The 27,816-nt window shown below is 39.4% G+C and overlaps 1 protein-coding gene across 5 annotated transcripts in view; it reads right to left on the reverse strand.

Annotated features, from left to right (window-relative positions):
• Window positions 1-22,603, reverse strand: part of EML5 (EMAP like 5) — a 179,158-nt gene extending 156,555 nt beyond the window's left edge. For all 5 annotated transcript variants that reach the window (XM_060620490.3, XM_060620494.3, XM_060620495.3 and 2 more), the window contains exon 1: window positions 22,283-22,603. In XM_060620490.3, coding sequence (XP_060476473.2) covers window positions 22,283-22,479 — 197 coding nt within the window. In that variant the 5' untranslated portion in view covers window positions 22,480-22,603. The remainder of the gene's footprint in view (window positions 1-22,282) is intronic.
• Window positions 22,604-27,816: the final 5,213 nt, after the last annotated feature.

The following is a 27,816-nucleotide window of genomic DNA, read 5'->3' on the forward strand; positions in this document are numbered from 1 at the left end:
AGGACAATTAGGCAAGAACAAGAAACAAAAGGAAGAAGTAAAACTATCTCTACTTATAGATGATATTATCTCGTATAAAGAAAATCTTAAGGAATCCACAAACAACAACAAAATAAATCCCAAGTAGAGTTAATAAGCAATGTGAGGATATAAGGTCGATATAAAATATCAATTATATTTCTATACACTAGCAATGAACAATCTGAAAATTAAGTTAAAACAATTTCACTTATGATAGCATCAAAAACAACAAAACATTTAGGAATACACTTAGCAAAAAAGTACAAGACTTGTACACTGAAAAGTACAAAACATCGTTCATTTTTAAAAGATCTAAATAAGTGGAAAGATACACTGTAATATAATTACAACATGTTATATATAATATTGTAATACTACAATTTTGTTAAAATGACATTACTTCCTAAATTGATCAGTAGCTCCCAGCTACCCAAAAACAGGAAATGACAAAAAACAAATAAGTCTCCAACAGTTTACCAGAAAAAGGCAATCCCATCAATGTCCTAAAGTCCAGGAACTCCCTACTATCTTAATGTTAATGCTTTGCTAGAGGGAAAAACAACCTTAGTTTGACAATAGCTAGGCCTCTAGTAAGTCTTTAGCACGTGAAAGCCTCTTTGGAAACTCCCTCTTGACTTTATCTCCTACCTCCCCCCACATAAAACGGTCACCTCCCACACTTGCAGTGCGTACTTCCTGCCCAGAGTCCTGTCCCCGTGCTTTAATAAAATCACCTTTTTGCACCAAAGAAGTCTCAAGAATTCTTTCTTGGTCATTGGCTCCAGACCCCCACCATCCCAAAACTTCACCAAAAATATTCCATTTTTCTACAGCTTCTATTTCCTTGCTGAGAACTTAAAACATTTCATTTGTTTCAAGAACATTCCCGTTTACTTCACGGCATATAGTTATAACAACTGCTCTAAATTCTTTGATAATTCCAACACTTCATTGTGGGGCTGATAACTACTGTCTTTTATAAGTTCTTAAGAATTTCCTAATTTTTTGTGTGATCATTTTGGATTATATCCTGGACATTTGGAATACTGTGCTATAAACCCTGGGCCCTGTTAAAATCCTCTAGAGAATGCTGTGTTTCAGCAGGCAAGCACTCTGGTTAGGTTCAGGGCACATGTCCCAGTTCTCCTTCTATGGTTCCAATGTTAGTTTAATTTTTAAAGCCTTTGTAGTATTACCACATGTACACACCACAGGGGCCAATTTGGAAGCTGGATGATTATAGTTCAGTTTTCAAAGCCTTTGATACGCTGTTTCTAATTAGTTCCAACCATGTGCAGCGTAAGAGTCTAGGACATCAAATGTAACTTTATAAGATCTCCCTGCTCTCCATAAACTCCCCCAACTCTCAATCTCCCAGGGGCTCTACTTCATCGTACTGTGACTAGAAAGTCCAGAGTATGAGCCTCTGTACACTGTCGTGCTCTTCCTACAATTGGGTCGGACTCTGGGCAAAAAGCATTTGGCCTATTTTTTAATTGGTCTGTTGTCCTATTACTGCATTGTAAGAGTTCTTGATATATTCTGGATACAATTCTTTTCTCAAACATATGTTTTGGAACTGTGTTTCCCAGTTTGTGGACTGTCTTCATTTTCTTAATGGTATCTTTTAAACAGCAAAAGATTTTAATTTTTAAAAATTTTTTGTTAATGTTTATTTATTTTTGAGAGACAGAGCGAGAGCATGAGTGGGGTAGGAGCAGAGAGAAAGGGAGACACAGAACCCAAGGCAGGCTCCAGGCTCCTAGCTGTCTGCACAGAGCCCCACACGGTGCTTGAACCCACAAACCCCGAGATCATGACCTGAGCTGAAGTCGGATGTCTAACCGACTGAGCCACCCAGGTGCCCCAAAAGATTTAAAAATTGTTGAGACTTTTTATTTTAGACTAATTAGATTCATCAAAAAGTTGCAAAAATAGTATAAACAGTTATCTTAAATCCCTCACCCCACTGCTGTAGTATAATCTTGGTACAATAAGAAAGATGAAATTAACATTAGTACCCCCTCTAAACTACTTATTCAAAATTCACCAGTTTTCTCACTGAAGTTTTTCTGTTTCAAGATCCTATCCAGGGTAGGATAGTTGCATTTAATTCTCATTAGCAACTTCAATCTCTGTAACAGTTTCTTTGATTGTCTTTCATGATGGTATACTTTTGAAAGTCTTTTTTTTTTTTTAATGTTTGTTTATTTTGAGAGACACAGAACGCACACACGTGAGTGCAAGCCAGTAGGGGAGGGGAAGAGAGAGGGAGAGAGTGAGTCCCAAGCAGGTTCTGTGCTATCAGCACAGAGCCCAATCTGAAGCTCCATCCCATGAACAGTGAGACCATGACCCGAGCAGAAACCAAGAGTTGGATGCTCAACTGAATGAGATACCCAGGCGCCCCTTTTTTTACAGTCTTTTTAAATTTTTTTTTTTTAACGTTTATTTATTTCTGAGACAGAGACAGAGCATGAGTGGGGGAGGGGCAGAGAGAGAGGGAGACACAGAATCCGAAGCAGGGTCCAGGCTCTGAGCTGTCAGCACAGAGCCCGACGCGGGGCTCGAACTCATGGACCGTGAGATCATGACCTGAGCCAACGTCGGATGCTTAAGCGACCGAGCCACCCAGGTGCTCCTAAAGTCTTTTTAAAAAATGTTTATTTATTTTGAGAGAGGGAGAGAGTGAGAGAGAATATATGATGCTATACTTTTGAAGAGTACTAATCACTTATTTTGTAAAATGTCCCTCAATTTGGATTTGTAACACATTTTTCCATAATTGGAGTGAGATCATGCATTTTTGGCAAGTATACCACAAAAATTGTATTTGTTCTTCTTAGTTCATCATATCAAGGATGTCAATATGCATTATTACTGATGATGTTTACCTTAATTCCTTAGATAAGCTGGTGCTTGCCACGTTTTTCCACTGTAAGGTCACTACAAAGCTTCTCTTTGTTGTCAATATGTATTTTAGGGGAGATGCTTTGACTCCATGCAGATCCTGTTTCTCCTCAAACTTTCATTCACTAATTTTAGCATCCACTGCTAGGCCTTGCCTGAAACAGTTGCTACTGTACTATTTGCCTTATGCGATGCTCCTATTTCCTCTTTTCTTCTACATTTATTGATTGGAATTCTACCATAAGGAAATTTTTTAATTTTAATTTTTAATTTTTTGAGCATAGTTGACATACAATGTTACATTAGTTTCAAGTGTACAACATAGTGTTTCAACTTCTCTATATGCTATGCTACGCTCACCACAAGTGTAGCTACCGTCTGTCGCCATATAACACTATTATAGTATCATTGGCTACATTCCCTATACTGTGTCTTTTATTCCCATGACTTATCCATAACTGGAAGCCTGTATCCCTCATTCCCTCTCACCTAGTATGCCTACCCCCCTGCCTCTTTTTCCTTTGGCAACCATCAGTTTATTCTCTGTATTTTTAGGTCCGGTTCTGCTTTTTGTTCATTTGCTTTGTTTTTTATGTTTCACATGAGTGAAATCATATGGTATTTGTCTTTCTCAGTCTGATTTATTTCACTTAGCATAACACCTGGGTGGCTCAGTCAGTTAAGCATCCAACTCTTGGTTTCAGCTCAGGTCATGATCTCAAGGTTGGTGAGTTCAAGCCCCACGTTGGGCCCTGTGCTGACAGCTCAGAGCCTGGAGCCTGCTTCAGATTCTGTGTCTCCCTCTCTCTCTGCCCCTCCCCTGTTCATGTTCTGACTCTCTCTCTGGCAAAAATAAGCAAACATTAAAAAAAAAAAAAAAAAAAGCACAAGACCCTCTAGGTCCATCCATGTTTCTGCACGTAGCAAGATCTCATCCTTTTTTATAGCTGTATAGTATAGTCTGTGTGTGTGTGTAAATATACTACATCTTCCTTATCCATTCATCTATCAATGGACACTTAGGTTACTTCCATACTGACTACTATAAATAATGCTGTAATAAACATAGGGTTTTGTATATCTCTTAGAATTTTTGTTTTCTTTGGGTAAATACCTACTACTGGAATTACTGGATCATACGGTATTTCTATTTTTAATTTTTTGAGGAATCTTCCATACTGTTTTCACAGTGGCTATACTAATTTATGCTCCCACCAATAGTGCACAAAGGTTCTTTTTTCTTCACATCCTCACAAACACTTAATTCTTGTCTTTATTTTGGCCATAGGAAGAACTATCTTTTCTCTCTTAAAGTTTATTTATTTATTTTGAGAGAGAGAGTGCACGTGAAAGCAGGGTAGAGGCAGAGAGAGAAAGAAAGACAGAATCCCAAGCAGGCTCCACCGTGCTATCAGCACAGAGCCCAACTCAGGGCTCCACCCCACGAACCACAAGATCATGACCTGAGTGGAAATCAAAGGTCAAATGCTCAACCAACTAAACCACCCAGGCACCCCTCTCTTTTATTTAATCCATTGTTTATACAGTTGAATTCATGGGAATTTTAAGATTTTTAAAAAAATGTTTATTCATTTTTGAGAGACAGAGAAATAGAGAGTAAACAGGGGAAGGGCAGAGAAAGACAGAGACAGAGAACCCCAACCAGGTTCTGTGCTGTCGGCATAGAGCCCAATGTGGGGCTCGAACCCACAAACTGTGAGATCATGGGCTGAGCCGAAATCAAGAGCCAGATGCTTAACCAACTGAACCACCCAGATGCCCCCATGGGTATTTTAATAACAATTTTTTTTCTGTAAAGTGACAGACAGTAAATACTTTAAGCTTTGCCTGCCATACAACCTCTGTTACAGCTACTCAACTTTATGGTTATAATTCCAAATCAGCCATTGATGATATGTAAACCATGCATTCTCATTGGGAGCAACATCACTTCCATGGGGTTAAGAACTGGTTCTTGTGGGTGTGAAGGTCTTACTCTTTTTATGAAGAAAGCATAGATACATATATGGTACATAAATTGATATACAGTATATCTGTGGTAATAAAATTTTGTGGTGGGTTGGGGCAATTAAGAAAAAAATACCTAAAAGGGTTCCTTAGAGGGACTATTTAAAAAAAAAAAAAAAAAAAAAAAGGCTGCAAAAACAAATAGTCATGTCTGTTTTCCAATAAAACTTTATTTACAAAAATAGATGGCAGGCCATATTTAGCCCAGGGTCTGCTGTTTGATAGTCCTGTTTTATTTGATGGGTTAAAATTCAATACTATCATTATTTATCTTGTAGCTCAAATTGTTGCATCTTTGACCTTCAGGAGATCCTTCAGGTTGGCTCCCTTATTTTTTCAACAAGCCAACATCTGTTTTGCATTGACCTACTTTGAGGAACCACAATATATTCCAGGCTCATCTAGCATTTTTCCTGCTCCAGCCCTGTAATTAACTACTTCTCTAGGAAGCCTTTTATTGGCAAATGGTATTTAGAGAACAAGACCTGGGCAGCAGAGGTGGCCATTGTTATTGGAGTGTTATTCCTTCTAGGCTGCAGACAGAGCTGAGAAATATATGTAGTGTACTAACCCATGTATATACCCATGGCTATATTATGTATCTTTGGGTGTATATATCTAAAAACCATGAGTTCATATTGATACATCTGATTCTAATCCAAAACCACAGGGTTCATTGAAGACTTCTTTATGTATAACTTCTTCCAAGAGTGAGAAATTAGTCTTTCATAACCTCAAGTCTATTTAAGTATGATATACACAAAGTTGTTTCAGAATTGCAAGCCCTGTAGGAAACAATTTTACTAACTAGGTTATAGCATTATCTATAGTTCTTTTTGTTTTTATTCTTACAGTATTCAATCAAGATACTGCTTTCATAGGTTTTTGTTGTTTTTTGTTTGTTTTTGGTTAAGATGCTCCCTGCTCAGTGCTCAGTGATAAGGAGGAAAGAGCTTATAAAACTGTAGGTAGAATTTGTTTTTCTCTTTTTACTTACAGTTATTTTACAGTCTTGGTATTCTTTGCCTAAGTCTAGGGCTTTGCATAGAAACTGCATACTTGTGAAGTGATTTTGAATTATTTGGGGATGACACTCTGGAAGGTTACTTACTACATATCCACCACTGTCTTCGGTTACCTGGAAGTCTAAAGTTTTAATTCTATATTATTTATTCATATTAATTTTATTATAATTTTATATTATTTATTTATAATTTTCCTTACGTTATCCTTTTTATGCCTTATTTCCTATACTTTAATAGAAATTTTATAGTGTTACCTTTGGTGTTTAAGGTATATAACCTAATTTGACTTACATTTTGTATATGGTGAGGTTCATTTTTTTCCCCATGTGGATATTCATTTGTTCTTAATATTGTTTCTTGAAAAGACTATCTTTTAAGCATATTTTATGTGCTAACAGGAATCAACTTAGAAGAATCATCAACAATACTGATATAGGTGACCAGGGAGAAACTCTGGAGCAGGCAATGAGATCTGGAGCAGGATCTCATTCACACATGGAGGGATTACTATGAGATAGGAGCGGGATGTACTGCTGATGGGTAGGTAAAATCTGACAGTTCTGATGGTTCCAATTTTTTTTTTGAAGTGACAATGTTGATTTATTCTGGAATATCTACCATAATCACAACTCCTATTTGTACCAACTAACACCCCCATAAGTAATTAACCTTAGACTACTTTTAACAATCTCACATCCTTAATTTACTGTTCATATACTAATTTCCAAGCAATCAAATTCATCAGCATTACTAAACAGCTAAGGAACTTTCCCTCCTCACAAAGATTTATTGCCTGGAGTATAGCATTAAAAAATAAAGAATCTGTAAATGACAAAATACTAAAAATGGATTTCTACTCATGGCTGCAGGCACTTTCATCTCAGACCATATAATATAAGGAACAGACAGAAATCTGAACCACCTTTATTGTTACTAGAAGCCTATATTGAGATAAAGCCGCCCCAATGAGTGGGTCTGTTTGCCAGCTTAGAGCTGGGCATACCAGGTAAGCAGATGAAAATACATGACTCCACTGTGCTAATGTTCTTGGACCCAGGCTGTGCAGCTGCCTACAAAAAATGTGAACTCCACAGCAAGTTCTCCAGCTTCAATATCTTCTGGTTAATGTTTCCATACTAGTTAATGATAGTCAGGACTAGAACCCAGGTTGTCTCCCAATGCAGTGTTCTTTCTCTGCTAGAATAACCTTGTCATGGATCTGAAAAAGGATGTTGGAAATTTGCAACTGCACAGGTGGAAACATCTGAATGAAAGAGCTCTAGGCCTTGGAACTTACTTTCCTGTTACATTATACCCTGGGCATCTGGATTCTCAGTCCAGGCCAGCTCCAATTTTTTTTTCTTTCTTTTTAAAAAAAATTTTTTTAAAGTTTATTTATTTTGAGAGAGAGACAGAGAGACAGAGAGGGTGAGCAGGGGAGGGGCAGAGAGAGAGGAAGTAACAGAATCCCAGCTGGCTTCATTGTTAGCACAGAGCCCAGCATGGGGCTCGAACTCACAAACCATGAGCTGAAAGACGTTTAACCAACTGAGCCACCCAGGTGCCCCTCGAATTTTCTTAATGAGAAAGAAAGCATGAGTATTTTCCTAGTATTCTTGGAGTCAATATTACAGTTAAGTTGTATTCCACATATTGCCTAGTATATTGCTGAACATATACTGGAACTCAAAAACACTTATAGATGAGACAGCTCAGAAACAGACCCTCATAAATATAATCAACTGGTATTTGACAAAGGAGCAAAAGCAAAACAATGGAAAAAGAAAGTCTGTTCAACAAATAATGCTAGAACAAATGGACAACTACATGCAAAAAGTGAATCTAAACAAAGACCTTACATCCTTCACAAAAATTAACTTAAAATGGATAATAGACCTAAATACAAAACATAAAACTATAAAATTACTAGAAAAAAACATGGGAAAATACCTAGATGACCTCAGTTATGGTGATGCCTTTTTAGATACAACACCATATACGTGATAAATGAAGTAATAATTGATAAACTGGACTTACTTAAAATAAAAAACTTCTGCTCTGTGAAAGACAATGTCAAAAATATGTGAAGACAAGCCACAGATGGGGAGAAAACATTTGCAAAAGACACATCTGATAAGAACTGTTATCTAAAACAAAGACCTCTTAAAATTCAACAATAAGAAAATAAAGAACTCAATTACTAATTAGGCCAAAGACCTTTTTTTTCCCCTTAAGTTTATTCATTTATTTGGAGAGAGAAAGAGCACGTGAGCAGGGGAGAGGTTCAGAAAGAGAGGGAAGGAGAGAATCCAAAGCAGACTCGGTGCTGTCAGAGAAGGTAGGCCATAGACCTTAACATACCCCTCATCAACGAAGATATACAGATGGGAAATAAGCATATGAAAAGATGCTTCACATCATGTCATCAGGGAAATGCAAATCACAAGACACCACTACATGTCTATTAGAATGGCCAAAATCCAGAACGCTGACAATACCAAATGCTGAGGAGGATGAGCAACAGAGACTTTCATACATTGCTGGTGGGAATGCAAAAATTGTACAACTTTGGAAGACAGTTTGATGGTTTCTTACAAAACTAAACATACTGTTAACATATAATCCAGCAATTGTGTTCCTTAGTGTTTACCCAAAATAGTTAAAAACTTTTGTCTACCCAAACACCTACACATAGATGTTTGCAGGAGCTTTATTCACTGTTGCCAAAACTTGGAAGATGTCCTTCAGTAGGTGGATGGATAAATGGTACGTCCAGACAATGGAATATTTAGCACTAAAAAGAAATGAGCTATCAAGCCATGAAAACACATGAAGGAGACTTAAATGCATATTACTAAATGACAGAAGTCCATCTGAAAAGGTTACGTACTGTATGATTCCAACTACATGACATTCTGGAAAAGGCAAAACGACATTACCTGTTGTGGGTGGTAGAGCTAGAGAGTGAACAGGCAGAGCACAGAGGATTTTTACGGCAGTGAAAATATGTTATTATAATGATGGATGTCACTGTACATTTTTGTCCAAACCCATAGAATATATAACACCAAGAGTGAACCCTAAGGTAAACTATGCATTTGGGGTGATTATGATGTGTCAATGTATATTCATCCTTGGTAAAAAGTGTACCATTCTGGTGAGTGATGTGGATATTGGGGAGGCTATGCATGTGTGGGGCAGGGAATATATGAGAAATTTGTACCTTCCTTTCAATTTTGATGCAAACCTAAAACTGCTCTAAAAACACAAAGACTTTTTAAAAAGGAATATATGTATCTAAAAGGCTTAAAAGAAGGGGCACCTGGCTGGCTCAGTCAGTACAACATGTGACTCTTGATCTCGGGGTCATGAGTTTAAGCCCCACATTGAGCATAGAGCTTACCAAAAAAAAAAAAAAAAAAAAGGCTTATAACACCACAAAATTCTTAATTTATTTTTCTTCTGGGATGGACAGCTCATAATGTTGGATTGGCAAACAGGAAGTTCTGATTGTAGGAGTTGTTAACTCAGATTTCACTCTAAAAGTTACCTTGTTATTCACAACTGGGGGGAGAATATCTGGTTTTACTTTAATCCAGAGGCTGGGGAAAATAGGGATAAAGCAGAGAGACAGATGGGACATGAAGTGAGAATTCTGGATTATATCATTGCTATGGATGGATGGATGGTGTCAACATCTTGACGGAGCCCAAAAAAGGGAGAGATCATTGTCATGGATGCTTAAAAGCATGGAATATGAGGCATAACAGAGAGTAGTACCTAATTGAAATTAAAGAACCAGAAATAAATTGGGGTGCCAATTTAAAATACATATTAGGGGCGCCTGGGTGCCTCAGTCAGTTGAGCATCTGACTCTTGATTTTGGCTCAGGTCATGATCTCACAGTTCCCGGGATCAAGCCATACGTTGGGCTCTGCACTGACAACATGGAACCTGCTTGGGATTCTCTCTCTCTCCCTTTGCCTCTCGTCGGCTCGCTCTCTCCCTCTGTCAAAATAAACTTAAAAAAATAATAAAACACAGTAGTATTATCTCCAGATTACAAGATGTGGGTAAATATTTTTCTACACCTTTCAATTTCCTATAATCGTATTCTATAGTGTATATCACTAATTTTAAAAACATAACAACAACTCGTTGAGGGGGGTGCCTACCAAGCCTCTCATACTCTTATTTTTTAAGTTTATTATTTTGAGAGTGACAGAAAGTGTGTGTGAGCAGGGGAGGGGCAGAAGGAGAGAGAAGAAAGGAGAGGGGAGAGGGAGGGAGACAGAGAAAGGGAGGGAGACAGAGAAAGGGAGGGAGGGAGGGAGGGAGGCAGAGGGAGAGAATCCCAAGCAGGCTCCACACTAAGTATAGAGCCCAACACAGGGCTTGCTCTCACAACCTGTGAGATCCTGACCTGACATCGAGAGTTGGATGTTTAACCAACTAAGGCCACCCAGGTGCCCCTCTCATACTCCTTATCAAGTCACCCTCACTCTCTTACACAGTCTCTTTGGGGTTACAAATATTACCCTTTCCAAGTGCATGCCATCTGAATCTAACATCCAGGTTACCGGTAATATTTCTTACCATGCTAGTAGTGCCACCTTTGCTAAATAACATTGTCCACAAGTTAATAATTAGAAAAGTCACATTGCAACCAAGTAATGATGACTAATCTATAGAGTCTGTAGTTAGTCATCACCTATGTTACAAGACTTAGAATGGCCTTTCACTTTCCACTCCTGGTTGGGTATTATGCCTTGCACCCTGATCAACCACCTGTAAAAATATGGACACTGAGGTGGTTAGACTTGGTTACATCATCATCTTGTGGCTAATTTAAATAATATCACGAGCAACATCATTCCAAGCAAAAACTGCAAAATTCTTAAGAGCAACTGCCTGTGGCAATTTTAATTATGCTCCACAGACTGAAATAAATATGTAATGAGAGCTTCCCCACCAGAGGCAGTGGTGTCTAGTACTGTATCTCCTAAGAAAGTCAGTCTCCCACAGAATTGAAAAGAGATTCCAATGGATTTGAAGCAGAAAATGGTTGTCCTCTTTGTTGGAGGTGAACTAGGTACATGATTCACAGGAAGAGCAGGAGCATTTCCTTGACAAGGAAGCTGCACAGCTCAGTTCTTCTGATTTGGGGAATAGGCTATGTACACTTCTCTTGCCAACAATTTATTTCTGGTTCTTTAATTTCAATTAGGTACTCTCTGTTATGCCTCATATTCCATGCTTTTAAGCATCCATGACAATGATCTCTCCCTTTTTTGGGCTCCGTCAAGATGTTGACACCATCCATCCATCCATAGCAATGATATAATCCAGAATTCTCACTTCATGTCCCATCTGTCTCTCTGCTTTATCCCTATTTTCCCCAGCCTCTGGATTAAAGTAAAACCAGATATTCTCCCCCCAGTTGTGAATAACAAGGTAACTTTTAGAGTGAAATCTGAGTTAACAACTCCTACAATCAGAACTTCCTGTTTGCCAATCCAACATTATGAGCTGTCCATCCCAGAAGAAAAATAAATTAAGAATTTTGTGGTGTTATAATGAATTGAGCCTGCGTATGGACTCCAATCTTTTGTCCCATGCCTATCCCCTCATTCTAGTACTCAAGCAACACCAAGAAGTTAGTGTTTTTCCCCTATGCTTACTACCTCAGATGGATATGCATGCCAGTGTCTTAAGACAGGCACTATATTTCACTTGACGTTTTAACAATCCAATTCACCTTTAAATCACACTGGCCAACAGATGGTAATACTTTAGATAGGAAATCCAGGAGCTATGAAGGCCTTTGTACCCATTCTTGCAGTCTTTGGCCAATATGGTGATGCCATGAGCTACCTGTAATTAGAACATTTACCACAGTAACCAAAGCAGCTTGTTTAGGCTGGTTAGGTGTAACCCCTTGCGAGTGTGCTATGCTGTCTCAGAATACTGATCCATACTGAGACACAATGCAGAACTTGCTGCCTTACAGACTGAAGCCAGTCTGACTGCTCTTTAGTGGCTGCTTTATGCTTGGTTAACAGCAACATGTGGTCTCAAGCCCTTCAAAACACAGCATTCCACTACTTTTCTGACTGGACATGTACCTATTGTGTTATCTGAACTGTCTATGCAAATACATCCACTTTAGAATTTCACAGGGTAGGGATGATCTGTCCTTTTGATGTATTTATACGTCCTATCAAATATTAACATATTTGGTTTATTTCTGAGTGCAGATTCTGGCTCCAAAATGGAATTTATTAATGGACAATCTTGGTCTTTCCGTGGCCCAAATTACTCAGGCAGACCCACTGCAACTGTTCCTGGAGTCTGTTGAAATCACCATCTGATACATCATCTTGATACATCCAGGATGCACATAACTTTGCCCATTAAGTAAAGCTTTCAGGTCCCCAGTGAGTGAGCATTTTTCTGGACTGATGATGTATGATATCTTCCTTTTAATGTTTTAAGTCCCTGATGATACTGACCAGATCCATCAATAAACAGAAAACCATACTGAGGACTGCTTTTTTTCCCCCCCTTTTTTTTTTTTTTTTTTTTTTTGGTAATCTCCAAACATAGAGATTTATGCTGTCCAGCATGGGAGGTCCTTAGGCAACAAGTCAGGAGGTTTTTTGTTTTCTTTTGTTTTTTAATTTAAATTTTGGTTAACATACAGTGCAATATTGGTTTCAGGAGAATTCAGTGGATTCATCACTTACGTACAACACCCAGTGCTCATCACAAGTGACCTCCTTAATAACCATCACCATCTAGTCCATCTCCCACCCAATTTTCTCCATCAACCGTCAGTTTGTTCTCTACTGTAGTCCTCTAAGGGTCTCTTGTGGTTTGTTTTCCTCTCTCCTCTTCCCCGCCTTCCCATTTGTTCATCTGTTGTTTTTTTTTTAATGTTATTTATTTTTGAGAGACAGAGCATGAACAGGGGAGGGGGAGAGGGAGATACAGAAATCTGAAGCAGGCTCCAGGCTCTGAGCTGTCAGCACAGAGCCTGATGCGGGACTCAGACCCATGAGCCGTGAGATCATGACCTCAGTCGAAGTTGGACACTTAACCGACTGAGCCACCCAGGCACCCCTCATCTATTTTGTTTCTTATATTACACATGACTTAAGTCGCATGTTATTTCTCTTTCTCTTATTTCACTTAGCATAATGCATTCTAGGTCCATATCATCGCAAATGGCAAGATTTCATTCTTTCAATGGCTGAGTAATATTCCATTTTATATATATGCCACATCTTCTTTATCCATCAGTCAGTGGACTCTTGGGCTCTCTCCATAGTTTGGCTATTGTTGATCATGCTGCTATAAACAATCGGGTGCAAATGCCCCTTCAAATATGTATTTTTGTATCCTTTGTATAAATACTTAATAGTGCAATTGCTGGATCATAGGGTAGTTCTATCTTTAACTTTGAGGAAACTCCACACTGTTCTCCAGAGGGTCTGCACCAGTTTGGATTTCTACCAACAGTGTAAGAGAGTTCCCCTTTCTTTTCATCCTCACCAACACCTGCTGCTTCTTGAGTTAATTTCAGCCACTCTTACAGGTATGAGGTGTAGTGTGGTTTTGATTTGTATTTCCCTGTGGTTGTGGTTTTGATTTGTATTTCCCTGATGATGTAGTGGTGTCGAGCATCTTTTCATGTGTCTATTGGCCATCTGTATGTCTTCTTTGGAAAATTGTCTATTGATGTCTTCTGCCCATTTCTTAACTGGGTTATTTGTTTTCTGGGTGTTGAATTTGGTAAGTTCTTTATAGGTCTTGGGTGCTAAACCTTTATCCAATATGTCATTTACAAAGATCTTCTATTCCATAGGCTGCCTTTTGGTTTTGTTGACTGTTTCCTTTGCTGTGCAGAGGCTTTTTATCTTGCGGAAGTCCCAATGCTTCATGTTTGCTTTTGTTTCCCTTGACTTCAGTGACGTGTCTAGTAAGAAGTTGTTCCAGACGAGGTTAAAGAGGTTGTTGCCTGTGTTCTCCTCTAGGGTTTTGGTAGTTTCTTTTCTCATACATAGGTCTTTCATCCATTTTCAATTTATTTTTGTATATGGTGTAAGACAGCGATCCATTTTCATTCCTCTGCACATTTCCATCCAGTTTTCCCTGACACCATTTGCTAAAGAGACTGCCTTTTTCCATTGGATATTCTTTACTGCTTTGTCAAAGATTAGTTGGCCATACATTTGTGGGTCCATTTCTGGGTTCTCTATTTTGTTCCATTGATCTATGTGTCTGTTTTTCTGCCAGTACCATACTGTGTTGATGATTACAGTTTTATAATACAGCTTTAAGTCCAGAATTGAGATGCCTCCAGCTTTGGTTTTCTTTTTAACATAATTTTGGCTATTCCGAGTCTTTTCTGGTTCCATACAAATTAAAAAAAATTTTGTTCTAGCTCTGTGAAGAATTCTGGTGAATTCTAGTGAAGAATGCTGGAGTTATTTTAATAGGAATTGCATTGGGTAGTATTGGCATATTAACAATATTTATTCTTCTAACCCATGAGCCTGGAATGTTTTTCCATTCCTTTGTGTCTTCTATTCTTTCATCAGCTTTCTTTATTTTTCAGCGTACAGATCTTTTATCTCTCTGGTTAAGTTTATTCCTAGGTATTTTATGGGTTTTGGTGCAACTGTAAATGGGATAAATTCCTTGATTTCTCTTCCTGCTGCTTCATTATTGATGTATAGAAATGCCACAGATTTCGGTACATTGAGTTTATATCCTGCGACTTTGCTGAATTCGGAGTACAGATCTTTTACCTCTTTAGTTAGGTTTATTCCTAGGTATTACTGTTTTTGGTGCAACTGCAAATGGGATCAATTCCTTGATTTCTTTTTCTGCTACTTTGTTATTGATTTATTGAAATGTAACAGATTTCTGCAAACTGATTTTATATCCTGCAACTTTGCTGAATTCAACTATTAGTTTTAGCAATTTTTTGATGGAGTCTTTTGGGTTTTCTATATAGAGTATCACGTTGTCTCCAAATAGTCAAAGTTTGACTCCTTCCCTGCCCAACTGGATGCTTTCTGTTTCTTTCTGTTGTCTGATTGCTGTGGCTAAGACTTCCAGCACTATGTTAAATAGTAATGGTAAGAGTGAAGAGGTCTGAAGTTTTTAAAGGGATTTCAATATCTAGCAACTTATCCACATTGTTATATGTAATAGTAAGTGAATAAATAATAGTAAGTGAATAAATCTGACCAGACCTTAAGTTTTTTTCAGGTTGACTTCCTAGCCCACCAGCTAAACATGGATTACTACTATATTTAGAACAGTGGTTTTCGACTCTGGTTGCATTAGAATCATCTGGGAAGCTTAAAATTTTTAAACAGAAGCAAACAACAACAAAGAAACTATACTTCGGAGCTATCCTAAACAAATTAATCAGAATTTGCAGGGATGAGACTCAGTCATTGGTGGTTTTATTATGTTTGCTTTGTTTTTTGACTGTCCAAGTGATTCTAATATGTAGCCAGGGCTGAGAATCAGGAATCTAGAGCAGTGTTTTCAAACTTAAACTACATCAGTATCATCTGGACGTGACTAAAATGGACTGCTGAGTCTTACCTAAAGTTCCTGATTAGGTAAGAATGAAGCCTGAGAACTGTAGTTCTTTTTTTTTTCCAACTTTTTTTTTTTTTTTTTTTTTTTTTTTATTTATTTTTGGGACAGAGAGAGACAGAGCATGAACGGGGGAGGGTCAGAGAGAGAGGGAGACACAGAATCGGAAACAGGCTCCAGGCTCCGAGCCATCAGCCCAGAGCCTGACGCGGGGCTCGAACTCACAGACCGCGAGATCGTGACCTGGCTGAAGTCGGACGCTTAACCGACTGCGCCACCCAGGCGCCCCTGAGAACTGTAGTTCTAACAAGTTTTCAGGTGAGGCTAATGCTGCTGGTTAAAGGAACACACTTTGAAAACCAATGATCTAGAGCATGCTTTTCAAATTTTAATATGTTCACATACTACCTGAGAATGTTAAAATACAGAGCCTAGGGGCACCTGGGTGGCTCAGTCGGTTAAATGTTTGACTTCTGCTCAGGTCATGATCTCATGGTTCCTGGGTTCAAGCCCCATGTTGGGCTCTTTGCTGACAGCTCAGAGCCTAGAGCCTGCTTCAGATTGTGTGTGTGTGTGTGTGTGTGTGTGTGTGCGCGCGCGCCCCTCCCCTGCTCGTGCTCTCTCTCTCAAAAATAATAAATAAACATTAAAAAAAAAGAATAGTCCCTGGCAAATAACAGGTACTCAATAAATATTTGCTGAAAGAATAAGTAAACCAAGAAATACCTATGTCTACACTAAGATGTGTCCCAAACGCCACTGAAGAAAGTGTCTTAAGAGGTGAGAGTGACCAACTGTGGCAAATGATGATGATAAATCAAAAGATGAGAACAGAGAACCAGCCACTGAATGTGGCAATGTGGACATCATTGGTGACCCTGACAAGGGCTGCTACGGTGAAACAGAGAAGAGCCAGGACTGAATGGCAGAAAAAGAACTGAAGATAGCGAGTACAAATACTCTTTCAAATATTCTCTCTTAACACGAGACCACTGCATATGATATTACCTATTTCCATAATGCTACACCTTCACTCATTTCTTCTGATGACATGTCCTCCTGTTTTCCTTAAAGACCCAGTTTAGGTAATATATTCACTAGGAAACATCACTGTGAACTGTTATGTCCCCATGTGCATACCAGATTACATGTACACCAATGCTACCCCTAGTACACGTAGTATTTTAAGTAATTCTTTAATTGACTGTGTCTTTAAACTCTGACTATCTTAAGACAGGACCTTTACACAAAACTAATGCTCAATAAATACAGGTACTCCCGCTTTTTGAAAGTTCATATTACACCACCTCTCTCTCACAAAAGACCTACACTAGTACCTGTTTCCGCTAACTGAAGAAATCCGAAAAGGAGTTCAGCTTTTACAAAAAAGGCAAGAAGCAAAACAGCATTCAGTGTTTGTTTTACTGCAAGCTGTTACAGAGCATGTACCCCAACCAGGGAGAGTGGCTCCACCAAGCTCCTTGCTTGGAACTACATTCAGCATCCTAGCATCAAGCTGTCATAGTTCTGAACTGTGACTGGGAGCATTTGTGCTTTATATCTCAATTTATCTTGTGCATCCATTAGCAAGATGTGTCCCAAGCACAGAAAAGCAAAGAGAAGTTATTCTCTTTGCTTCAGAAAAGAAAAGAGAAGTTATTTTTGGGATCTAGGAATGCACAAAAATTTTTCCATATAAATGGTGACTGCTTCTTCACTTTATGTCATTCTGGCTTATAAAAGGTTTCATAGGAACATGCTACTTTCAGATAGCAGAGGAAACCTGTATTTCTTTGAGGTATGAAAAGGCCTTGAACAGTAAGTTCTTAATAGTTCTAAGAATTTATTATTCCATGTTTTCCTTAATTTATATCCAAAATATATTTTGTTAGTTCCCTGCATATTCAATGAGGCATTATAAAACAATAGTTATTATAATGCAAACCTAAAAATCTGACTTTTCCCTTAAGTAAACAATAAAGATACATTTAATTTACATTTATGATATCTTGAACTGTTATTCCAGATAATTCTTTTTAATTTTTTTCATGTTTTTTTTTAATTTTTGAGAGAGAGAGAGAGCGTGAGCAGGGGAGGGGCACAGAGACAGAGGGAGACACAGAACTCAAAAGCAAGCTCCAGTCTCCGTGCTGTCAGCACAGAGCCCAATGCAGGGCTTGAACTCACGAACTGTGGGATCATGCCCTGAGCCAAAGTCAGACACTCAACTGACTGAGCCACCCAGGTGCCCCCAGATAATTTCACCTTTCTCTGAAAACATCTCTTAATGTTATCCCTTAAACTATGCAGTGTTTGTAAAACAACCATAAATATTTTTATATTCAGAGACATAACATGAAATCTTACAGAATAGAATTATACTGTCTGTGAAAGTTAAACTCACCAAATTCTAGTAACTTAAACACAGGGACATTTTATGTCCGTATATATTCTAGTGTATATTCTGTATACATTCTAATATTTTTGGAATTACTGCTTCTAAATATTACACAGTGCTTAAGAAAATTATGGTACCAGCTTTGAAGGGAGGGTTTATACTCATTTTTCAAATTGCTTTTTTGTTGAGAATTCTAGTCATGCATGTTTTAGGATACAGACTGGCAGTTTGCTTCCCAAACAGGATTATCTGGGGCACTTTAAAAAGATTTCCGGGCTCCAACTATATATAGAGGATTCTGACTTAGTGCACCTAAGGAAAAGTCTAGAAAATTGGCAAAAAGCTCTTTAAAGGATTCTGATAATCAGCCTGGTTTGAGAAATATTGACCATATATCTGAAAACACATAAGCAGACAACAGGTAGATTTGTAGTAATTCCTTCCTGACCTTAAAAAGTTGTATCTTAAACCCATGAAAAGGTACAAAAAAAAACCCTGATCCACCATAAAATGATCAGACATTCTGAACTGCTTTTCCAACAAGAATTTGACTTCTATTATTTAATTTCTTTTTTTTAATGTTTATTTATTTTGAGACAGAGAGAGAGGGGGGAGAGAGAATCCCAAGCAGGCTCTGCACTGTCAGCATTCGGCTCCATGTGGGGATCAATTTCACAAACCCTGAGATCGTGACCTGAGCTTAAGTCAAGAATCAAAAGCTTAACCAATTTAGCCATCCAGGCACCCCGAATAAATTCAATTTCTATACCACAAATACAGAGCTGTTAAAAACCACTTTTACTAAATTACGGTAAGGCTTGATCAGTTTTTCCTTTTCTCTCCCCTCCCCACCCCCCCCTCCCCAATCCATCAGAGTCCACTGCTCAGCCACCATTTGGGAGGGAAAGCTTTAAGGCCAGGCTTCTCCTCACTCACCAGGTTCTTATTGGTCACAGGTGGTCAGTTTCCTTTCTTAAGGACACCACCTACCACAATTGAAGGAAAGAGCTACTACACCTTTCATTTTGTCTAAAGAAAAAAAAGTCATACTAGAAGCAATGAATAATTATCATTCTAAACTGCAACCATATAATATGGTACTCCCTTCAAAGTATTTCAGATGCATTATGTAATTTGGTCTCATCATCACCTTGTGAGATACTTTCACCATGTTTAGGAAAAAAAAAAAAAAACTTCAATTCTGTACCTAGAAAATATACAAACAATGGGCATAGGCTGTTCAATGTGGAGGTTCATGTGCACAAGAAAACCAGAATCAAGTAACAAAATGCACCAAGCTAACTATAGTCCATCAGTGAGTGGTCTTCACTGGTGATAAGTGATTTGAAAACTGTCAATAATATTCATTTCAAGAACAAACGTGACAAAAAGTGTTGGGAAGTAACTAGCAAAATAAAATTTTAAAGTCATTTCATCCTTTGGGAAGAAAACTGGGAAAAGTTTCAAAATATAGACCAAGCTATAGATGTGCTTCTTGTGCTAAAACTGGCAGTAGTCTAGAATATTTTATAATTATTTCATTTTATAATTTAAACCTGTAATAAACAGTTAACAGCTGGAGAATTTTATCATTATCATTTTAACTTGAGACACAGTAGGGAGGGAAAAAAAAGAAAGAAAAAGTGACCTTAAAATTCCTGTATTATTTTTTTTAAGATTTTATTTTTAGATAATCTCTACACCCAGCGTGGGGCTCAAACTTACAACCCTGAGATCAAAAGTCGCATGTTCTTCTGCCTGAGCCAGTCAGGTGCCCCTCCTATATGATTTCTGACAGTGAAATGAATTTCTACATAAATCTGTAGTACTAAAATAAATATAACTAAAGAATAAATTACAAGAGAAGTATATATACAGATATGGCAAAAAGAAGACAACTACAAGCAACACAGATAAAATAAGACAAGTCACATGGCACCACCACTGGCCATACTAGATGTAGTAAAATGGTGAGAGAACTGGTTAGCACATGACAGACTGGTCATGAATCAGTCTTTACAATTACTATAGCACCTACGTTTTCAAAATCTAAGAAGAACAATCTGCTCATTCTGGAATAATCTTAGCCCCAGACTAAGTCCTAGTTGACCAATAAATTCTACACAAGTTTCAACCAAATATGGAAACTAAATATAGTAAAAACAGTATTGACTTTTTTATTACTAAACCTAACTTTGCAGGAACATTGTTTTCCACCATGTATCACGTTTATGAGTATTACATTTTCTGCTATGACATAATTGAAAAGTTACTGGAGTAGTTTCTATACTTCTGCTTCAAACATTGAATTGAAAACAAATTGAAAGGTTTGAAAATCTGTTGGATCTATTTCACAAGAATGATTTGTGTCATTATTGGCTGAAATAAAATTTCCAGAGCCCTTTCATTCACTGATGTTTACGTTATAATCTTGATGCTGTATTAAATATATGCCACCAATTTCAAGATACTACATGATTCAGATTTGAGTACCCCACTGCAATTTTTGGGGAAACCTTCTTGTTAGAAATTATTTTAAGGATGAATCATTTGCATAAAATCATAAGCATGCATCCATTTATGGCAAAAATTAGTCAGATATATATATGTTTACTGAAACACAATTATAAAAACTCAAGCAGTGTGACATATAATATAGCTTTAATTGCTACAGGATAAACACAACATCATTTATCCCTGTCAAATACACCATATGTAGTTTCAGAAGGCCTTAGTACCATCCTGCTCTCAACTACCAAGAAGTAAAAACAATAGAAGTGCACCATGAGAAGACCTCCAAATCCTTCACACCCATCACACCTACCGAATTCAACCCGACAAACATACTATCCGGAAGAAGGCTTCAGCTGAGGCTGCTTCAGCTGAGGCTGCTTCAGCTAACTAAAGCTACCCTCCCTGTATTGTGAGAGACCCAACACAAGAAAAAAGAGAGAAAGCGGAAACTATTAGGGAAAACGACAAAGAACTGGGGCACATTCTACTCTTGGGGTGAATCACAAGCAACGAACAAAAATACCACCTCATTCCCTATTCCAGAATGTCAATTTCTGCTCTCCTTATCTTTACTCCATCTTGCTCTACCTTTAGGCCCCCTTTTCCCGTTTACAAACCACACAGGCACAGACATGCAAACTAGCAGTACAACTCTGTTATTTACAGAATTCAAGTGCCAGAGCATCTTGCCTACAAAACACCAAACCAAGCTACTGGATTTCAAATGCCCGATTTAAATCCTGTGGAACATAAAGAAGGGAGTATAACTTAGTAATCAAGTCAAATCACAGAATCTCTTGTTAAAAAAAAAAAAAAAAAAAAAAAAAAAAAAAGCAGCAGCCCACAAACACATTCCCAGAATGTTTTAAAAGGTATTCTCCTGTCAAGGACAAAAATGCTGTGCTTGAAGCATAACCGATGGCCTAGGAGAATTTCTGCAGCTTTTAACTTTGTCGGAAAAGTCCTGCGGAGACACTGATTGGAAATTACATTTCAAATATACCGGCTCACTAAAATGTAAACAAGCATTGAAAACAGAATTACAATGCAAAAAAAAAAAAAAAAAGTGATTTAAATAAAAAACGCTAAATCTATTTAGGAGTCCTTGAGAGGAAATGAGAATTGGAAATCAGTAGACTCACTTTCAGCTGCTTGTTCAGCTGAACCCCACCCCCCCCACCCCCCCACCAAAGTGCCCTTAGGTGTGCAGATTTTTAATTTCCAATGAATCACCTGAAGGCTGCCGGGGTTTCTCTTCTATCTGATAACAGGAGGCAGTGAAACCCGAACTAATCATTATGGCCAGGAGGTGAGTGCCCTCCAGGATGCTACTGGGGGCGCTTCCCAGGACCAGTATTTGAGAGCCCACAGCTTGCGGTGCCTTTATCAGTTTCCCATTAGGTAAAGGATTTCTCCCGGGCCCTCTCGGAATTCGTTTAATAAGAAATCTCTGACGGGATTTAAAGGAGTAAACCGCTACCAAAATAACCTTTTTGCAGTTTTCATAAATTCGAAGGAGGGAGAAGGGCACAAAGCCATAAAACCGAACGCCCGGTGGTTCCGCACCGACGCAAGGGAGAGACTCTAGAACACCGAGACGGAAAGGGGTTCGCCGGGTGTCACCAGGGTGGATCCGGGACAAGACACTGGTGGGTTTCCGTCCGGGGTGATGCTCCCTGCAGCAGCGGGTCACCGCACCCGGAATGACGCGCAAGTGCCAACTCCGCGAGCGGTTCGCACGGGCGACGGCCGCCCCCCTCCCCCGTACCTGATGATGTCGTCGCTGTGGCCCCGGTAGAACTTCTGCCGGTGCTCCCGCGGGCTGTACACCACGCCGACGCCGGCCACGAAGTACACGATCTCCTTGGCCGCCGTGTAGTAGAGGTTGTTGCGGCACTGGTGGCCCCGGTAGCCGTACACCCACTCGAGTCGCAGGTGGCAGTTCGGGGCGCTCCGGGCCGCCATGTCGGGGCGCCCACCCCGCCGCTCCGGCTTGGGCCCGCGGCAGCGGCAGGCGGCCGCGGCCCGGCCAAGAAAGCCCTCCCGCTGGCGGCCGGGACTTCCCGCCTGCCGCGACCTCTAAGCCGCGCCGGACAGGTGCATGTCGCTCCTCCTGGCCTCTGCCGCCGCCGCCTCAGCCCACGGGCGGGAGGAGAACCCTCGCCTCGCGGAACATTCTGAGGGCCGCGGGCGCCGCCGGCCGTCAAGTGGGGTGTCTCGCGCCCCTTCTCCCGCCTCAGCTCGGCTCGTCTCCGCAGCCCGCAGCGCCCAGGCTGTGAGCGGAGCCGAGCGAGGTTCCGCCCCCCGCCTTCACTCCTCAGCAGCCGCCCGCGCAGCCTGCTCCCCGCCCGGGTCACCTGCGGCGTTCGCGCCCGGCCGCGGCCTCTTTCCCCAGCCCGGCGGGCCCGCGCCGCGCGACCCCGAGCTGAGAAAAGCGGCGGCGCGGCCTCGCGCGGCCCCGCCCCCCGCCGCCGCCGCCGTCGCCGCCCGCGCCCGTTTCGCCCCGCCCTTCTCAACTGGGGACCGTAAGGGCACCGCTAGCTCCGGGGGACCTCAGCCGGGTCGCTCTTCCCCAGAGACTAGCACCCGAGCTTCCCCAGCCTCCTTCACGCGCTGAGCCCTTGCGAAGCTGCCCAGACCCCGCGCGGACCGTCGGCGACCCTCCGCCTCCTACTACTGGGAGTAGGGGAAGCGCCTGTCTCGAAAGGCCCTGTCTGGGCTATGTCTTTGCCTGGGAGAATCAACCCCAGGATGCTAATCTCATTTTTTCCCTGGTACTTAGCGCGTGTACGCGCGCGCGCGTGTTGTTTCTTTCTTATTGCTTCATGCTGCTGACTATACCAGACATTGGAGATAAAACCTCACTTTCTAAGTGTACATTTTCTTATTTGTGCAGATGACCTTAAAACTGATGTAGATCATAAAATGACACACTAGGTCCGATTTCTTAATAAATAGCTGTGGTACCTGAATTTATTTTTTAGTTCCTATTTTGCATACCAATAAACTTGATATTTCTTGCATTGTAGCAATGGTGAAGTAAGATGGCTTGAGTATTGTGATAATGGAGAATGTGACTGAAACAAAAATACTGGAAGCAATGAATTCCTCACTATGTCAGTTCCTCTCCTACTCAGTTTTCTAAGTGCCCCCCCGCCTCACAGGATTACAATACTTGTAAAAATAATTTGAAATCCATACTTTTAAAGGTTTTAAGTGCAGGATGATAGCCACAAGGTTTATAACAAAAAAATACTAATATGAGTCCTCTATGTCTAAAAAATCAGTTTCGGTTTCCCTGGGAAATACCAAAACTTGAAAATCTGACAAGAACTATAATAAACTAGTATCCTTTCAAGAAATGTGTCTACACAAAGGTGTTTCCTATAGGGTACCTGTACCTTGGAATGGATGTTACCTGCTTCCTCTGCTTCTTCAAAGATGCAAATTACCAACTTGAGACAAGAGATACCTTTCCACCTTTTGGTTGTGACTTCTAGTATACAGGCAGGGAAACACCATCTCAGAGCAAGGAATTTACACAAAGTTCATGAAAAGTAAATTCTGAAGGTTGAGCAGATTTGTGAACTCCCCCAGAAAGGTTGGAAGTAAAAATCAAATGCCCTGTATTTCACGATATATATAGGGTAGTGAGGGAGTGTGATGCAGGAAAGAAACACTGTAAGGACTTCATAAAGTTTCTGACCTTTCAGAAGTCCTCAAGCTTGTTATTTTTGTTATTCTCAGTGATTAGCTATAAAACTTTTGTAATGAAATGGGCCCTTGTCCTAATTTCCAGGAGCAGCCAAAAATTAAAAGGGGGTGGTGAACAAGCTTGGGGGGAAATGGGCCTCACTTCACAGCTTGTTTTTGACTCAGATAACAACAATCTCAGCAGAAGGAGAAGAGGAATTCAGATTGAACACCTGCTGGAAAGAAAAGAGAACTCAGGCCTGAGAAGTGGCTCTGAGGCCATAAAAAGTCCTCTATGAGGTTCTCTGGACAAAGGCACATACAATTTCTCTTTATCACCTGTATTTGTTTTGTTTTTTGTCTTTTTCTTAGGAATATGTTTGCTAACTCACTAGTGAGTTCCCTGAAAACCCCTGTTGAGAAAAAGAAAAACTTGCTGATTATCTAAATTTAAGCAGTGAACTTAGAAAAGACGAAATATTTTCTCGCTCTATATTTGTGGTACATCAATTGCTAGTTCTATGTAATTTTTATGAGATGCAGCATGGTGAAGAATAAGAAGTACTTTGTTCCGATTCAGATTTTTCAGTACAATGTCTTATGGATCCCGTGTTACATATTTAAATACTCATATTAATAACAGATTTAAATAATTTATTTTTCCATTATCATATTTTCCATAACAATTTTTAATGACCCAAGGGTGGAGTGTGAAGCAAAAACATTCTTAATTAAAGCATCCTCAACTGACAACTGAAGACCAAAAGAGACAGTTGAGGCACAAAGATGGCTAAAAAAAAAAAAAAAGAAACCTTCATGGATATTACAGGAAAAAACCCAAACCTGATTAGTTCTTACTCCTACAACTTTATATAATCTGTTTTCACTAATATCACATCATAAAGTTTAATCAAGCTTGTATTACTAGATAAGATGCCACACCATCAGTAACTTTTGAAGGTACTACAAATAAGGATGCAAGAGAAAGACCGACCCCCAAAACTCTATACATCAACAAGTGGACATTTATTAAACATTTTAAATAAAAGCTCCCATGCCCTTTGGTAATCTATGTCACGAAACTTGAGTTCTTAGTATGGAGCTTTATATTCCCAATATTTGAAATATCTCTAAAATTAAAGTAAACAACAAATTACTTGCTGGCTAATGATTTGAACTACCCTCAGGTTTACAAAAGAAATATAAGGCAAAATATACAAAATACAGAAGTCAAAATTTATGTTAATCGTAGCTAGCTAATTCAGCCCATTTATGAATTATTTTCATATTTTAATAAGCGGTACGTAAATATATTTCTGTAACTATACCTTTAATTAACCTGTATAATTAACCTTTAATTAACCTATAATTAACCTGTACGTATAGAGCCTAACACAGTGCCTGGCACTACAGTAGACATTCTATACATTTCAGCCACTAAATATAAAAGAGAACACTTGTGTAGTCACAATAGGATTCTTCTTAGTTTTATCTTGAATTGTTGAAACTTTTGAAAACTTGAACCTTCTTCTGATCCCCTATACCATATTTGTCAGCACTTCTGTGGCTGTATATGACAGAAACCCACTCAAAATGGCTTAAGAAAAGGAATTTTAATGCCACATAGGACTGAAACTGTAACTGGCATCAATGCATTTGGATCTTAGGGCTCAAGTGACGTGTTTGGAGCCAGGTCATCCATTCTGTTTTCCTTTGGGTTGACTCCATTACCAGACAAGCAAAATAGCTGCCAACAGCTCCAATTCTACAACATATTTCCTTAGCAGTCCCTATGGAAAGAGCTTTTTTTTTTTTTCAGTTCCCCTGGAAACTCCTAGACTTCAGCCCCATTGTCTCCGATTGGCTGAGTTTAGATACGTGCCCAACGCCTGGATCCATAGAGTAGTGCCAAGTGTGCTAAAACCATAGGAGGGGAGAATGGGAGAGGGTTAATGCTCCCAAGGAAAATTGAAGTCATTATTACCAGAATAAGAAGGAATGGAAGCCAGCAGTGGCTACCCAGGCTTGACTTGTTGCTTTAGTATTACCCAACATCCACTTACCTAACTAAATACACATGCAATCTAAATTTTTGAAAAATAACAGGTGTCTGGTAAATAAATGCATCTTTGAGACAAAACTTTTTCTAACAGATTGCCACCCAAATACCCTCCTCTAAAACAATTCTAGAGATAGGCCCAGATGCCAAAGCAACAGATTTTGTCCATCAGCAACCATATTTCAAATACTTGGCTAGATTTCACCTAAAGCCTCTAAAAACTGGTATATAATTCAAGTAAAAGTAGTCTCCAACCAAATTGTCTTCTACACTTGTACACACCTTGCCATCTTCTTTTTTTTAATGTTTATTTTTTCCTGAGAGAGAGAGAGAAGGCAGGGCATGGGCAGAGAGAGAGAGGGACAGAGAGAGAATCCCAATCAGGTTCCGTGCTGTCAGCACAGAGCCCAATGCAAGGCTTGATCTCACAAACCGTGAGATCATGACCTAAGCAGAAAACAAGTCAGATGCTCAATTAATTGAGCAACCCAGCCCCCATATCCCTCCGCCATCTTCTTTTTCTGTTTAACAACATTGGTATTCCTCCAGTTAGGTGGGTTGGAAAGCTAGGCATTTGTCTTTAGTTCCTTGCTGTTTCTCATCTTCCATACCCAGTTACCAACTCCTTTCTACTCTATTTTAGAAATATTTCTAAACTCCATTCCCATCTCTATATCCACACCCTCTCAATATCCATTGCCATAGTTCAGTTCAAATTCTAATTATCCATTCCCTAGATTCTGCAACCTGAGTTATCTGTAAAAATCATGGATCTGATCAGGCCACTCCCATGTCAAGAAATTTTTCTAGAAGCAACTTAGACATCTTAAGACTTGAAATGTCCTTATCCTATGACTCACTGATTTCTCACCTAGCTAACGGTCATAGCAAAATAATAATAATAATAATAATAATAAAATGCAGATCAAGATTCGTGCACCAAAATATTTACTATGGCATAATTTAGAACAATAAAATTAAAGAAACCTAACTGTCCAACCATAGGGAAAACTTTAAGTAAAAAGATTCAGCCCATATGAAAAATATTATAAACCATTGAAAATTAGGTTTTCAAATAAATTTTGGTAACATTGGAAATTTCCTGTAATAGAATATTGAAAAAGATTTTTTAAATCAGGATTTAGAAAATGGAGAGAAAAGAAGAAAGAGGAAAGAGGGGTCATTTATTTGTCCAGCCCCCTCCTCTCCCACTGGTTGAGGCTTACCTCATGGTGGGTATGCCCACACTTCCATGTTGCATCACCCAGCTTCTTCTGTGATCTCTGGGCCATGGGCTCAGAGAGCCCCAATTCCCACAGAGTATCACAAAGAGGGCCCGATAGTAATTGCACATACAATGAGTTGCATTAAGGAGAGGAATTTCAACCAAGGTCAGAGATCCTAAGTCTATTATAATGGGCAATAAGCCTCTTTAACCCTTGTCCACAAGGGAGATGTGATCTTTACTATACTGGACAATAAATAAACCTACCCTTTGCTCCAGAGAGAGAGATGCTGTCTTTATCTTCCAAGGTTGTTTACCACACAGA

This window comes from Panthera onca, chromosome B3, assembly GCF_046562875.1.
Source record: "Panthera onca isolate mPanOnc1 chromosome B3, mPanOnc1 haplotype 2, whole genome shotgun sequence".
NCBI lineage: Eukaryota > Metazoa > Chordata > Mammalia > Carnivora > Felidae > Panthera > Panthera onca.